At 29.1% G+C, this 15,410-nt stretch overlaps 1 protein-coding gene across 1 annotated transcript; it reads left to right on the plus strand.

Annotated features, from left to right (window-relative positions):
* Positions 1-1,512: 1,512 nt before the first annotated feature.
* On the plus strand, positions 1,513-2,860 carry LOC148230054 (uncharacterized). The gene is made up of 3 exons (XM_088197383.1): positions 1,513-1,618; positions 1,721-1,857; positions 1,934-2,860. The coding sequence occupies exons 2-3, from the start codon at positions 1,723-1,725 to the stop codon at positions 2,807-2,809; spliced, it is 1,011 nt and encodes a 336-aa protein (XP_088053509.1). The 5' UTR covers positions 1,513-1,618; positions 1,721-1,722; the 3' UTR covers positions 2,810-2,860.
* The last annotated feature ends 12,550 nt before the right edge of the window (positions 2,861-15,410 follow it).

Below are 15,410 nucleotides of genomic sequence, written 5' to 3' on the forward strand. Positions count from 1 at the left end.
CACAAGATTCGATAAAACTAACCATAAATGTACAAAGAACATAATAGCTATAAATATTTGTACGCATATATTAATACAAGTGTAAGAAAAACATAAAAGGCGAGAAATAAATATATATAAATAATAGTTTAAACATAGTTTCTGAACAACGGGAATCATCGAAAAATTAAATACTTAGGAAACATAATCCGCGGTTCTTTTAAAATGTTTTAAAATAACATTAAAAGATAGTAATATATGGTTGTTGTGGGGGCCTATTCATTTATTTATTTATTCATTCATTATGGCTAAAACTTGGCGACACTCTGGTAACATTCGTGTAACAGCAGAATATTCTTTTGGTGGACTTTTTGGGAAGTCAACGGCCGGTGGTGCTTCATCACCGATCATGCACATATATCGCACCTTGAAAACAAAAGTGACATTTTATAGTAGAGCAATTTTTAGTTTTAATATTATTTGATTACTATAAAAAAGTGTATATAACAACTATTTTGTTATTACTAAGATAATTTATTATTTTAAATCGGCTTTTTACCAATGTTTTTTTGTTAAGTGTTATTTTTTAATTTATATTGCTAAAAAGTTTTTATTGTAAGGGCATTTTATCGAAATTAATGCTTACAGAATTGTGAGATAAAACAAAAAAAGTGCATTTTTAAATGTGAATAATAATCAGTAACTACATTCTAACAAAACAGTGTCATTGTTGTCTCATACTATTATCAAAAAATTATAAAAATATTTGTAAAAGTATCACTAAACAAAATATATAATTTTATATATTCTGCTTACTTGCAATTTTTGTACCAATTTCAATTATTAAACTAATACAAAACAAAATATGTCACTTTTTACTTATGCCGATGGTTTTGACAACTGGTATAGTGTTGTTTAAAAATTATTGCATTAATTTCTTTGTATATTTACTGGTACACCGTATACATATTCCATTAACTTAGTATTTTAATTACATTTTTAAAAAGGTATGTTGATCTGGGAAACATTTGAGGATCTATAATTAGTTTTGGTTTGCATATATGTAAAATAAACACTGCATTTTATGATTTTGATATTTTTGTCTTATAATACAAAGATTTACCATAAAATATATCGTAACAACATAAGTAGTTCAGAAGTGGACATTTGTTATTTCTTAATAGTGAATTTTAATATAAACGGCTACTTTAAAATTGTTTTTGTATCTATCATTAAAAAACAATTAAAAATTAAAAGATATTTTACAAACTATCGTAATATATCGATATATGTTTAAGATATTGCATTATTGTATATTTTTCTACTGATATAAAACTTTATATATTAATTTAATTTTATTTATATAAAATAGACATTAATATTTTGTAATGTTCGGAATTAACAAAAACGGTAAACACAAACTATGAAAAATAAAAATATATTATTTTTATTTTATTACCTAAATATTATTTAACTTACCAAAATTAAAAAAAAATATATATTATTTTAATCTAGTTTCTTAATATGTCCCGAAGATTTTGTGTTAGGACCAAATAATGACAGCTGTCAAGTTTGTTTTTATTGAGGTTATGTTTGGTTGCCACTTCGATGTTGTCGGTGTAATTCTCATAACTATAGAGTAAGAAACCTGAAATTAATAAATTTAATATAGTGTGACAATAATGTTTTTTTCTGTATTAAATTTGCAAATAACGTAACAAAACTCTTGTATTAATTTCAGAAATGACATCTGAAGTTAACGACAAAGAATCAGAGGATCAAAGTAAAGATAAACCAATACTGCCTCATCATGTCCAGCTAGATTTATGTCGAACTAGACCTGCGTACCGACAAGGAAGAGATTTAAAAGCGGTTAAGGTATTTTTGTAACCTTCAAACATTGATTTTAATATTAAATTCATTCATTTTTGTCAAATATATTTATTTACATTAGACATACTCCATAACCAGCGAATCGAATCACTTGCTTGTATTCGGCGTACCAAAGGTGAAATTACGGCCAGAGATAAAAGTTTTGCTTCAAAAGTATGGAAAAATTCTCAGTCTCACTGTCAAAAATTACAATCCGATGGAAGAGTTTACTGAATGCTTCCACGTTGTGTATGAACGGTTCCAATCTGCGAGAGTTGCCAAAAAATGTTTAGACACAAGGAGTTTTTATGGAGGATTGCTTCACATTTGCTATGCGCCTGAATTGGAGACTGTCGATGAAACTAAACGTAAAATGATCCAAAGATTTAGCTATGTACGAAAACAAGTAGCAATCAATAATAGTAAAGATGTTCAACAAAAAATTTTCATAAAAGCTAACGATGATAATAAGAGAGCGATAAGTCAATGCAGTTCTGTAATCAACGATTATTCATTGCATAATCAATATATAAATAGTTATGAATCAAATATTGCAGTCCAAAATGATTATTCATATCCTTCAACTTCTTTTGAACCTGTTTCTAATAGTTATAATTATGATATAGCTTCACAAGCATTAGATATAACAGGAAAATGTGATACAGAAGATAGTATAAATAATAAGCGACCCCACAATTCAGAAGACAATAAAGAGTATGTATTTAAGAGAAAGAAAAAGAATAAAAAAGGAAATAAAAAATTGTTGAATTCCATTAATGAATTAAAAAATGTGATAGAAGAAAGTAAAATAGAAGGTATCAACGACAGAAATGAACTTAACGATAATGAATTGGGAACAGTTGTTGTATATGATAAATTGGAAATACCGCGCATAGTAAATGTGCCTAAGAAGACTGCTAATCAGATTATTATGAAAATTAATACGAAATTGATTTAATAATGTGTGTATATAGAATAATTAATATAATAAAATGTATTTATTGTTATATTTTTAGATATTTTATTAAACTCCTTTTAATCATTTTCCTCAAGTGAGAGAATTTCAAATGTTTATTTTTTTCTGTGATAAGTTATAAATATATATACAATACTTATAGTTATTATTTAGTAAGATATTGGTGAAGTTTTATTTCAATATTTGTATTAGAAAATTAGAAAAATATAGTGACATCTAAATCATATCAATCATTTAAAATATTTTTATTATGTTATGTTGATTGTAAACAGTCTTTAAAGTATATTTTTATACGTATACATAAATACATATTTATCTTGAACTATAAAAATATTTATAAATAGAAACCTTAATGCTTAAAAAACTACAACTAAATAGAAATAATTACAGTTTATGATAATCAATTTTATTATTAAAAAAATATGTGAGTAGTAAATAATTTCATATTTGTCTCTTAAAAAGTTGATGAAGATTTGATATAGGTTGTAATTAATTATTCTCTTAAGTTTTAAATGAAAATATTAAGGTTAATATAAGGTTATCTAAATGTTGGCAGATTATTTTAGAAAATAGTTAACTAGTAATATTAATTCAATGTTTATATGGAATTTATTCATTAAGTATTTTTGTTATGGTATATTTTGAAACATTCAATACATAACCCTAAATCACAATTTGGACAATAGTATCTTGACTCCTTTCGAATTTTTTTGCCATTTCCACTTTTCTGTGAGCAACATACTTTACACTGTCGGGTGTTTTTTGTAAAAAAAGCCGGTCTCTATTTGCTCTGGGTGGTATAGTTTCTATAAAATGTCACATGCCGGTGTTGACGTTGGATGTCCTGAATGTTGATGTATTATTCATAAAATGTGAACAAAAATTACATAAAAGTGGATAAATTTAAGTTAGAATATGCTAGAATGCACATAACGACATTTTGTAAACAAATATATATATTCTGCTCGAGGAAAATGCTACTGACTAGTTGAATCAAGATCTAGCCGAACGAGGCTTGGGCTCTTCAGTAAACAAATATATTCCGCTCGGGGGAAACACTCCCAATAAGTCTCTTGTCAGTATATGAGTATTATTAAAAAAAAATAATATATAGTGCGATAGTATTTATAAATTTTTCACAACTTTCAAACAAAAAGCGTTTTGATAGTAATGAAATTAAAATATGTTATAATATATAATATTATAGTACCGACAGATTTCAGAATAACATTATTCAATGAATATTAAAAGTAATTGCTACCTTCCTTACATAACAGGATGGAACGGAGTGCTACAAAGTGATTCAACGGCTCGATATAATAGTTTATGAACCTAGTTAAATAAACAAATTTAAATAAAATTATATCTTCTTCTTCTTCAAATACCGAGCGCTTCCTGTGACAATCGCAAAGAACTTCATGTCCTTAGCTTATCTATTTCGTAACTAGTCTGGTTGTGTATGTCTATGTACATAGCCATTACCATGTCCAAAGCCACATCCATGTCCGTAACTTATCCGTGTCGGTAGCCACGATATCTTCTTCCTACATAGTTATTGTTTGCCGTCTACTTTGTAAATGATATTCGAAAGCTCACTGACATTGTGTAAAAACTGCAATACACTTAAGTTTTAATATGCGTTGTCTAAAAGATCTTTAGCGTTCAACAGTGGCATCACAACTCGAATGCCTCTAGCCTGCTCAAACTTTTCACTTTTGATTCCATTTAGTATTTGATACAGGATTCGGAGGCGAATTTCAGAGAAAAGCCGGTAATAAGTTATGTTCTTCATCGTTATCTAGGAACTTCTCACTACTTCAATATTTATTAATAATGTGAGTGACACAGTGTGGTGAGAAGCAATTAGACTGAACTCTAATCTTTTGGATAATTATTATTGTGAATTGTTTTAATGGTGATCTTATTTGGAGCCTTCTTGTTCTTGAGGGCGCAGCTCGAAGGTGTTGCTTAGTCTCCAGTGGCTCAGGCCCTGGGAGCAGATCGTTGGCAGCGCGACACCTCCGGGTGCGTAGACTCTTTGGGAGGACGCAGCAGCATTTAATAATAATAAATATAGATATAAATTTGTCTGTAAATATAAATACAATATTGATTTTATTTTAGTACAGATCCAAAATTCAGGGTTTCGAGTTCAAACATCTATCATAAAAGCTAAAAAATTGTAAATGTGTAAAATTTTTCGTTTTTTTTATTTTTCATCAAAATTGGGCATAAAAATCTATCAAAAATTCTTATGCTTCCTCCACACTCTCTGGAAGTAGGCCATGGTTGGGCAAGGACGGAAAATATAATGTGTTAATTCGGGGCTACTTCGGTCGAGCTCGGGTCTGCCCGCTCTAATGTCTCGGCGACCTCAACCGTATTCGGTAGACCTTTGGTTCGGTAACTTCCAAAGAGTGTAGAGGAAGCATTACAGTTTGTGTACTTGTAATTTTATTTGATTTTTTTACTATTATTATTCTTCAAAATCAAAAAACATGAAAATTTGTGTACTTTTAATTTATTTTTGTTTTTTTTTATTTTCCTTCAAAACAGGCGCTAAATTCAAAGCTTTGAGCTAAAAAATCTTCAAAAATTTGTGGACCAATGAATTTTTTGTTTTTTTTTTAGACTTTTCCGCAATACAGACCCTTAATTTAGGGTTTTGGGTATAAACATATATTAAAACGGTTGAAAATTTGTGGAATTGTATTTTTTTACTTTTGGATCCTTCTTTAAAATAGGCCCTAAATTTAGGGTTTCAAACTCAAAAATCTAACAAAAAGGCTGAAAAATTGTGAACTTCTGATATTTTTAAAATAGCCTCTAAATTCAAGACTGAGGATAAAATCTAGCAAAAATGCTAAAATTTTTGGGACTTTTTGATTGATTTTTTAACCAAGAACAAGGTCTTCTACATATTATGTGTTCCTCTTAGCCCGGCTCTGAAATCGTTTGAAGCTCTCACACAGGCGATACATGGCGGACCGCTAGTATTTCTGTTATCCCAATCCTAATCTTCATGTTCTTTGACAGGTGGGTGGAGCCGAAATATATAAAATCGCGTGCCTAGATCACTCTTTGCGTGAGGTGCGATCTTAATACAATAAACATTGGATATATTTTTGTTATTATTTGGCAATAATAAGTTATGATATTCATATTATATATATATAATATATTCATATTATAATACAATATATAATATTATATTATATCTCTGCAAAATATGTTATTAAGATTTCGATCCAATTTTTTAGTTACTAAAGTTAGATAAATAATTAAAGTTTTCTATATTACTTATATTTTGTATGTATTATTAAAATAAATTAAATGTATTTTATAATAATAATTAATCAACCCTCGCTTCAAATTGGCATTATTATATCAGGGGTTTAAATCCCGATTATATCGTATATCTCTGCAGAGATATAATATTATTAATTAAATTATTTAATTATACAAGTGTGTACGCATTACGGACGGGCGGATAAATTTTAAAGAGGGCGAGATATTATTTCTGAATGGGCAAAAGACTAATTACAAGGGTCCCATATCTCGAAAGCTGGACTTCCGCCGAATCGGCGAATCATCAAAGATTTAATTACAATGGCCGAGATTAATTAGCTTTTAGCCAACACCTTTTTTCTTCAGAATCTTCTTCTTCTTTTTATTCCCACATCTAAGGACACAAAAAGATTTTTATACAGAGATTGAATACAGTGTTACATAATAATATTTTTAAATTATTAATAAGCTTTTTCAATTATTTAGTATGTGTATGTTTAACTTTGTATTATTGTAGATGGGGTAATATAAAACGAGTACCCAATGACTTACATTAAAAAAAGAAAATAACTGATTTTTACTATTAGTAGCATATTATTAAAAGTAAATGTGAATTTATAATTATTTTCGATAAATAAATAATTGTGCCAAAATACCACTGATATTGTACGTCATCGTCGTTTTGGTAATATTGGATTCTATTTAGTACATTAATTAGTAAAATGCAATATAAATTCATTTTGGAATATGCTGTATGTTTCTCTTTGAAGGATCAGATATATTAACTGAAAAAACATTATTATGTATATATAATGTACATTTGAACTATTCAAACAATTTAACTAAACATTATTAAATCAAAGGACGGAACGGCATTGTTATGCTGAGCCATTTTGCTGTTAATTAGTTCGCTAATTGACTGAAAACAAATATTATAGATACTTTTCATGCACAATTAAGTCTGCAAATTTAGTTAGAAAGGAAATGATGACTTGGCTAAGGACAAAGCCGAAATTTTCACCTCATCTGCTGGCGCAGTGTAATTATATTCAAGAATTAAAACGGCAGAAGTTTCCCTTCTGGGACTCAATTTTCCTCTTTGAAAGAGCGAAAGAGAAAGAAAGAGAAGCCCGGGTGCACTTTGCGATAGTGCTAATACACAATTTAAAATGCACCTTTGTTGTTTTCACGAAAACTACTCGTTATTCGCAGAGAGAAGAAGGGAAGAGGGAGGTTAAAAATACCTTCCGTTTCTGGAAAACGTTCGCATACATGCTCATGTCGTTGGTTTAGTAAATAAGTTTTTAAATACACTAAAATAATGTAGTGTTTAATCTTAAAACTTCGATGCTAGTTAATTGATATAGAGTGCAAACAGTTCCGAGAGGAAAAAATGAAACATGTATTTTGAAGTTTTACCCGTAATCGATTTACTATCGAGGTGCAATCTAAAGAAGAGAGTGAATCAGTGGCGTAGCTATAGTGGGGCGGAGGGGGCGGGCCGCCCCGGGCGGTACTAGATTGGGGGCGGCATATTCGCGATGGTATCGTCTAGTGTGGTTCTTAATCCTGAATGCACTAAAACATATATAAATCTACGAATAACAAGAGCTTAATAATAAATAATTTATTATTTTAAGAAATGCTGATTTTATGACCCTGCAAAAATTATATGGGGGGGGGGGCGGAAAATTTAAGGATCGCCCTGGGCGGCACATACCCTAGCTACGCCACTGGAGTGAATACATCTAATACAATTGCGAGAGAAAAAGTTTAATCATTGTTTAATCTTGATGCAGCTCTTGATATTTTGACGTAATCCATCTAATATCAGGTATACATCGGCACCATTTCCAATGCCAATTTTATCTAAAATAAACTCGTTCATTATTCGTCAAAGCTGCTTGCATCAAACATATAACATGTTTTGCGAGAATTCGGTTTTATATTTATAGCATTAGGAAGCATTGTTATACAATACATATATCAGACAGATCCTCCAAGTTTCACACTAATTTGATTATAATCTCGAAACACTCGACACAATATTTATTATTAATTATGAATTATGTGCAATATAATTTATAATCAATAGATGTCACTGCACTTGGGCCAGTTTTTAATAAACGCGCATTTTTTTTATAAATAAAAATTGAGTGTCGCTACCCACAACTTCATAATTAATGACTGTCCTATTCCGTCATTAATAAATTACAGTTTGTTTCCAGCAGAAAAATAAATTTACTTACATTTGCTCAACAGTTCGTCAAAGTGTTCAAGACATTGAGAGAAACATCAATAGGCAATTAAATAAAAAAATACAAATAATTAAAAGTGATTCTATTTGTTTCTCGAAGAGTTGATGATCGTTATTAATACTGCTTCTTTATTAGACGAGTCAATAAGTCTTAAATGATTGAAGAATTATCTTTTATGAATAGTCATCGTTGAATAACTAGATCAGAAAATATTTATTGTGAAAATGTAAGGTGTTCAAAGTTCCTGTATATTATAGAAAATATTATTTATGATTTGACCCATAAGACAGGATGATAGCTGCAACATTGATTTAATTATGGTTCTTGAATCGATGTAGATAGTTAAAATAATAATAACATATTTATCTTATACATATAAGAGGAGTTTCAAAATTATATAACTAGGAATTTCAAACTTTAATGCTGTCCAAGGCGAAGCTAGCGCCCTTGTTATATTGGCGCCCCTGGCGACTGCCCAGATACAGCCCCTTTCTACGCTACCGTCTGCTGGCAAATATGTACTCACCAAACTCTGAAGACAAAGATTGCACACATATCAAAACTCTCCAAACTTATCGAACGCCCCTCGCCCATTACAACCCCGCGACCAATTAGTTCACTTTCGCCGAGTGGATGAGGTGATTTGGGCGCTATATCACGGCCGTGCTTAATTCTGCCTAGGCTACGAGAGTTAAAACTCTAGCTTTATGGATATTCAGTCCGTTCACATAATCAGACCCTCGTTGAGTTTTTGAGCCCTTAAAATAACTGCGGCTGCCACGGTTGAGATATCGCTCAGATTATGCGGGATTGATGAGGCTTACGCGAGACTTTCGGGATTTTCGCGGCGAAAAAAGCGAACACAAAGGATTTCTTAACTCTCTCCCCTCCAAAAAGAAGCCAAAGACGTGTGACAAAATTTCAATAGGCTAATCAAATTTTGACGAATTTGGTTATGCGATGAATAATTCGGTCATGGTACTCGCGGTGAGTAATGTAGCTACTTTGTGTATTCAAATGAAATAGCTTTGAATGGCGCAATCTTAGGGGATCTAGAGTGTCTGGAATAGTTTTTCTGATTGACGATGGGTCTTTGTCTCTCTGTCTTTCTCTCTATAGCCGGATGTGTGAGTGAATTTATATGAAATGCATTCATGAGTATATATGTATTTAACTTATACTAATATAAAAAGGTATATTCAATCTCTTTTTGCTGTCCATGGTATTCAAAGTATTCATTATATTCAATACTGTAACTAGAATAATGCCCGGATTTCTCAAAAATCATCTTTTAATTGAAATAAAGTGTTTATATATAATACATTTTTTTTTTGTTCTAATTGAAAAAGCTCAAATATATGTTTCAATATTGTCATATACATGCTAACGTCATGGGATCAATTTACAATATTAATAACAATGTTAATACGATAGACAAGGGGTTTCCAACCTATTTGTATTCTATAGGAACCACCCATTTTTTCAAAGCAAATATATAGTTGAACATAGGTAATAAATAGTACACAAAAAATAAATTTTAATATAAAAAAAATATTTTGTATATTCTTCAAAATTAATACACGTCATGGTTGCCTTATATGAGGTGTGATCAAAAAGTACCCTAAATGAATTTTTATAGCAGCAAATGCTGACGCTACATTCATTTGAAGTAATGAATCTGATCCGTTGAGATAGTCAGTGTCAATTTTATTAGCCGGCTTCCAGAGCCAGAAGAGTGAGGTCATGATTATCGTGTCTGACGCGCATCGTGGATTTCGAACAACGCGTTAACAAAATTAACATACATGGGATTCAAAATCATGTCTCTTAGGTATTAGTAATCGATTCATACCATTGATTTATCTCACTGGTTCTGTTCCGAAAGAGAATCGAGCAAAATTATACTTAAAAATATATTTTAACTCTTGATTAACAGTCAGGTTGTACAACTTATGTTCACAATGAATTTTATGATGGATTTGGCATAAAAACAATTGGAGAGGTATTTTATATTTATGTTATATAATGTATTTTATTTTTATTTAAGTTATATAATGGAAGGAGATAATATTTGTTTAAGAAGAAATAAAACTATGTATTAAAACAATTTCAATTTGGTTATTTATTTTATTTTATTCTAGAAGTTTTAGATATATTTTTAGCTTTCTTGATCATGTCGTTCACCTGCGAAGTCAAACACAATGTACATAAGATGCAGCATCAGTCGATTAAGTCGAGTTCGGACTTAATCAAGAGAATTGTGTTTGATGGAGGCGTTGCGCTGAATAATCCACAGTTTCCCTTGAACTGCTTTCAAAATCTCTGAGCGGCAATATCCAGATATGGTACTCCCTCTTGGTGTATTTTACACTAAGAGAGACACTCTTCGTCTCTCTCTACTCAAGTCTTTATTGCAGTCAATTAAATTAATTCTTGATGCAGAGCTTTACGTTTGCACAAAAGGTTTCAAGCTTATTTCAGTCGTCCCCATGCCTCTCAAACGGTTAAAGACCAAATCTCATTAAGGACAATGTTATTAATTTATTCTTGAAATAAAAATATAAAAATTCGCATCAAACAAGATTTTTTGTTTTATTTTATACGGTTATATCACTTAGGGTAGTTAATTGGTAGCTAAAGAACCGGCGACGGAATTCATCTGACTTGAATGCTTAATTTTCCACTTCTGATTAACTGAAACTTAATTAACTTACACTGGATGGAGTTTCTTCGAGTGAGAAGCTTATTAGGTTTAAGTAAAAATGCACCGGCATGTGTTAAGACTATTAAGTAAAGCTGCATTTAGATAAATTAAATCACACAGTATTTGGAGTATAAATATAATTTTTTTATATTATATTTTGTAACAATTATTAATTAATCTGTCGATAAATAAATAAATTATTAATAAATTCCCTTCTATTTGTATTTATTTCTGATAAGAACCTTCAGCATCAACGTTCATCAGTTACTTCCGACTTAGAACGCACGAAAATTTAAGCAATCACATGTATGGATACTCCCAGCATAAATATATTGAGAAAGTGGCCGCTTCCCTCTTCACGTCAACATTGCTTCAGCTACGACGTTTGAAATCCAGAGTTTAATCTGATGCTACAGACGCACAAAATGCTACGAAAGCTTAACGTAATTATAGTAATTACACAAACTTAAAAATTGATGCACAAAAATAATAATTTATGATAAAATAACTTTGATTTGATTCAAAATAACCACGCTGACATCTAAGTCAATGCAGTAGTGATCGCAATTAAGAAGACGGTTATGTATCTGTAAAGTACAGGTTAAATAAACATACACAGCAACACTCATGTAAAATAAAAATATCAGCAACGTATTTGTTTATGGTTCTTAAGGGCAAAGTACTATTAGAGAATATATTGTGTTTTACGAATGATTATATTTTCAAGTAGATTACAATAATAAAATTAAAATTAATTTAAATTACTTTAATTGACAAATCAAGTAGTATAAGAATTCTAAAGTACAAACGATATAAGAAGATATTTTCATAGCAAGTAAATATAAAACATTTGTTAAAATTAAAGTTAAAGACAATATATTTGTTATATTTATTTATATTCATAAAATTTAGCATATATTTAGATTTGTTAAAATAAATATTAATTATATATTTTGAGGCATATCTATTAATTAAAAATACGCTTTCTATCGTACGTTTTTTTTATATTAGTGACTTGATTAAATTAAACTATAAAATTAGCTAAATAAAGAGGCAAAAGTCTATTTTATAGAAATTAAATTAGAACGAAGAGAAAAGTGCTTTTTTCGTAAACACGTACATAACACACATTTTAATAACAAAGCGTAGGGCGTTTTAAAAGATAATTAGTATCTACGTAAGGTATAATGAAGGTTTGAAGCCTTTGTGAGCCAATACAGTAGAGTGCTTTTCATTACTGCTTTTAATATTGAAACGAAATCGTTTAATACGTTTTTTTATTATTATTATTTATATTATGTTTAATTTTTTCAGCTTTTTAGCCAGCGATACAAGATGTGAGAATGCCAGAAATAAAATCATCGTTTGGGAAATGAAATTTTGCAGATTTATTCCAATTTGATAACCAAACCTAATCATTCCTGTTCTCTTTTGCCGTTATATTCTTTATCATTATAGAAGGCTTTCAAAACATTAACGGCTAACTTGAAAATTGCACGTTTCGAGATAATCATCTCTAAAGTTTGTCTGGTTTTATTTTGTTTTTTGTCTGCGCTTTATAGCGAAAGTACTGAAAATCAAAAGTAAAATAGCTCTGTAAAAGGTTTGATCAGTTTTTATATTAAACGGTCAGTATTAAAAATGTAAATTTAATTAGCAGTTGGTTGGTATAGGTTGGTAATATTATTACTGTCGAATGGCAAAAAACTGATAATTAAATATGCATTAGAGAAAGTAAAATGTTTCCCACATTGATATTTATTATCTTATTTAATAAGTAATTCAATTTTAAATATACTCTTAATGCATGTAATTACTTTTATTTATTTTTATCTGCCAAATATTCTAATATACTTTCTAGCCGTTTATAATACTTTGTTCGGAGCGTAAATCTAGCAACAACGGAATTGTGGTTTCACCAGTGGGGGAGGGGGGCGGAAGGAGCGGGCCGCCCCGGGCGGCACTTGCTTGGGGGCGGCATATTCGCGATGGTATCGTCTAGTGTGGTTCTTAACCCTGAATGCACTAAAATATATATAAATTCACGAATATCAAGAGCTTAATAATAACCAATTTATTATTTTAAAAAATGCTGATTTTATGACCTTGCAAAAAAATGTATGTGGGGGGGGGGTGGAAATTTTAAGGATCGCCCTGAGCAGCCCATACCCAACTACGCCACTGGGTTTCACTACCTGATATCATCATTTTTTTGGGTTATTATTTCTAAAGAGAACATTGTTTTGATAAATATTTCTGCAATAGTTTTTTTTATTATCAGTTTTTACGGCAAGGATATAAAAATTTTTTTTGAACATACAAATTGTACCAGACTGAAAATCTGGAAATCTGTGACAACAGTATAATTATTTATAAGCTCTTACAAATTATAATTTTTGTTGCAGCCGGAGCCGGTTTTAAATTATAGTGCATTTTTATAAATGAACATTTTAGTTTGATGCGGGGACCGAACCTATGGCTTTTGAATTGTCAGTCCAGCGTCTTACGGACTACGCTATTCTAGCCTTAGAACTTTTATATTATATTAGATTGTGCATTCGACATAGTTTTCCGATTGGACAGTAATATTTTAGGAACTGAGTGATTAAATAAAATATGTACCGATCAATATATTATTATGTATTGTTTAGTAAATAATTTCAGTCTCGCTTAAAGTTTCTATTAGACATAAAACAATCCCTTATCATTTACCGTGGCGTGGGGGCACATAAGCCCCGAGGGCTCAAAAGGGAAGACTTTTGAGCCCTTGAGCCCAGCGACCGGACGTGCAATATGTGACCTCTGATAAAATACATGATATATCATCGCCTATTGCGAGCTGGGACCTCCGGAACTTTCCGCCCTTGGAACTATCTATATAAATATGATACTACATACAATAGATATTTTTCTAACAAATCACAACCATTTAACGTAATGTTACTATTCCAAGTCAGTGCTATACTATATAATGCCTCAAAGAAAAGCACTAAATTGATGTATTTAAAACAGTTCGGTACATTGTCAACATAATTAAATATTTATATTAAAATTATTGCCTTTTATGTAATTATTATTTTGCTTCGTTTTATATATATATATATATATATATATATATATATATATATATATATATATATATATATATATATATATATATATATATATATATATATATATATATATATATATATATATATATATATATATATATATATATATATATATATATATATATATATATATATATATATATATATATATATATATATATATATATATATATATATATATATATATATATATATATATATATATATATATATATATATATATATATATATATATATATATATATATATATATATATATATATATATATATATATATATATATATATATATATATATATATATATATATATATATATATATATATATATATATATATATATATATATATATATATATATATATATATATATATATATATATATATATATATATATATATATATATATATATATATATATATATATATATATATATATATATATATATATATATATATATATATATATATATATATATATATATATATATATATATATATATATATATATATATATATATATATATATATATATATATATATATATATATATATATATAATAGATAATAAGGTTTATTATTTAATCTAATATATTATTAAACAATTTGAATAAAAATGATAACTTGAAGCAAAGGCGGCTTAAATCAATTTTGCGTTTGAAATATAAGCAACTTCTTCGCTTCGATACAAAGACAACTAGTATTAGTTAAAATTTAATTAAATAACACAAAGTATAAGCTCGACTCGCGAAGTAAATATGCCGTTAATTGGCAATGTCTGGCCCAAAGGCTGCGGCCTCAAAGTTACACAAAGTTCGTTTTGCAGCCTTTGAATGCTGTGACAGGTGTTTGTATGTATTTGTGTTTGACTGTGTGTGTCAGATTGAAAAATGGTTTTCTCTTTCCATATACATATATATTGTATATATATAAAAGTATGTAAGTAGGACGAATTAATATAACATCAAAGACTTATTTTGCACCATTTATAGTTACGTAACATTAAACGTATTCAGGAATGTTCATTTTTGCTTTTTTATAGGGAATGGTAATAGTAAATATTGGTTTGGAAAAAAATGGGTTAAAAATTCATCAATCGGAATTGTAAATTGGCGATTTTGGATTATATTGTCTAAATGTAAATTTTTGCCAGAATGTGCAAGGCATGTGATAGTCATACATTTCTGGATGTTTTCCATTTTTCGATAAATGTCATATACAG

This window comes from Plectrocnemia conspersa, unplaced genomic scaffold (assembly GCF_051122295.1).
Source record: "Plectrocnemia conspersa isolate PC_06_02 unplaced genomic scaffold, ASM5112229v1 ptg000011l, whole genome shotgun sequence".
Taxonomy (NCBI): domain Eukaryota; kingdom Metazoa; phylum Arthropoda; class Insecta; order Trichoptera; family Polycentropodidae; genus Plectrocnemia; species Plectrocnemia conspersa.

What these genes read in the sequence shown, in the direction of transcription:
- LOC148230054 (XM_088197383.1), top strand. Translation starts at nt 1,723, where the DNA reads ATGACATCTGAAGTTAACGACAAAGAATCAGAGGATCAAAGTAAAGAT. An exon ending in GAGATTTAAAAGCGGTTAAG is followed by an intron (nt 1,858 to 1,933) that starts GTATTTTTGTAA and finishes TATTTACATTAG; the next exon opens with ACATACTCCATAACCAGCGA.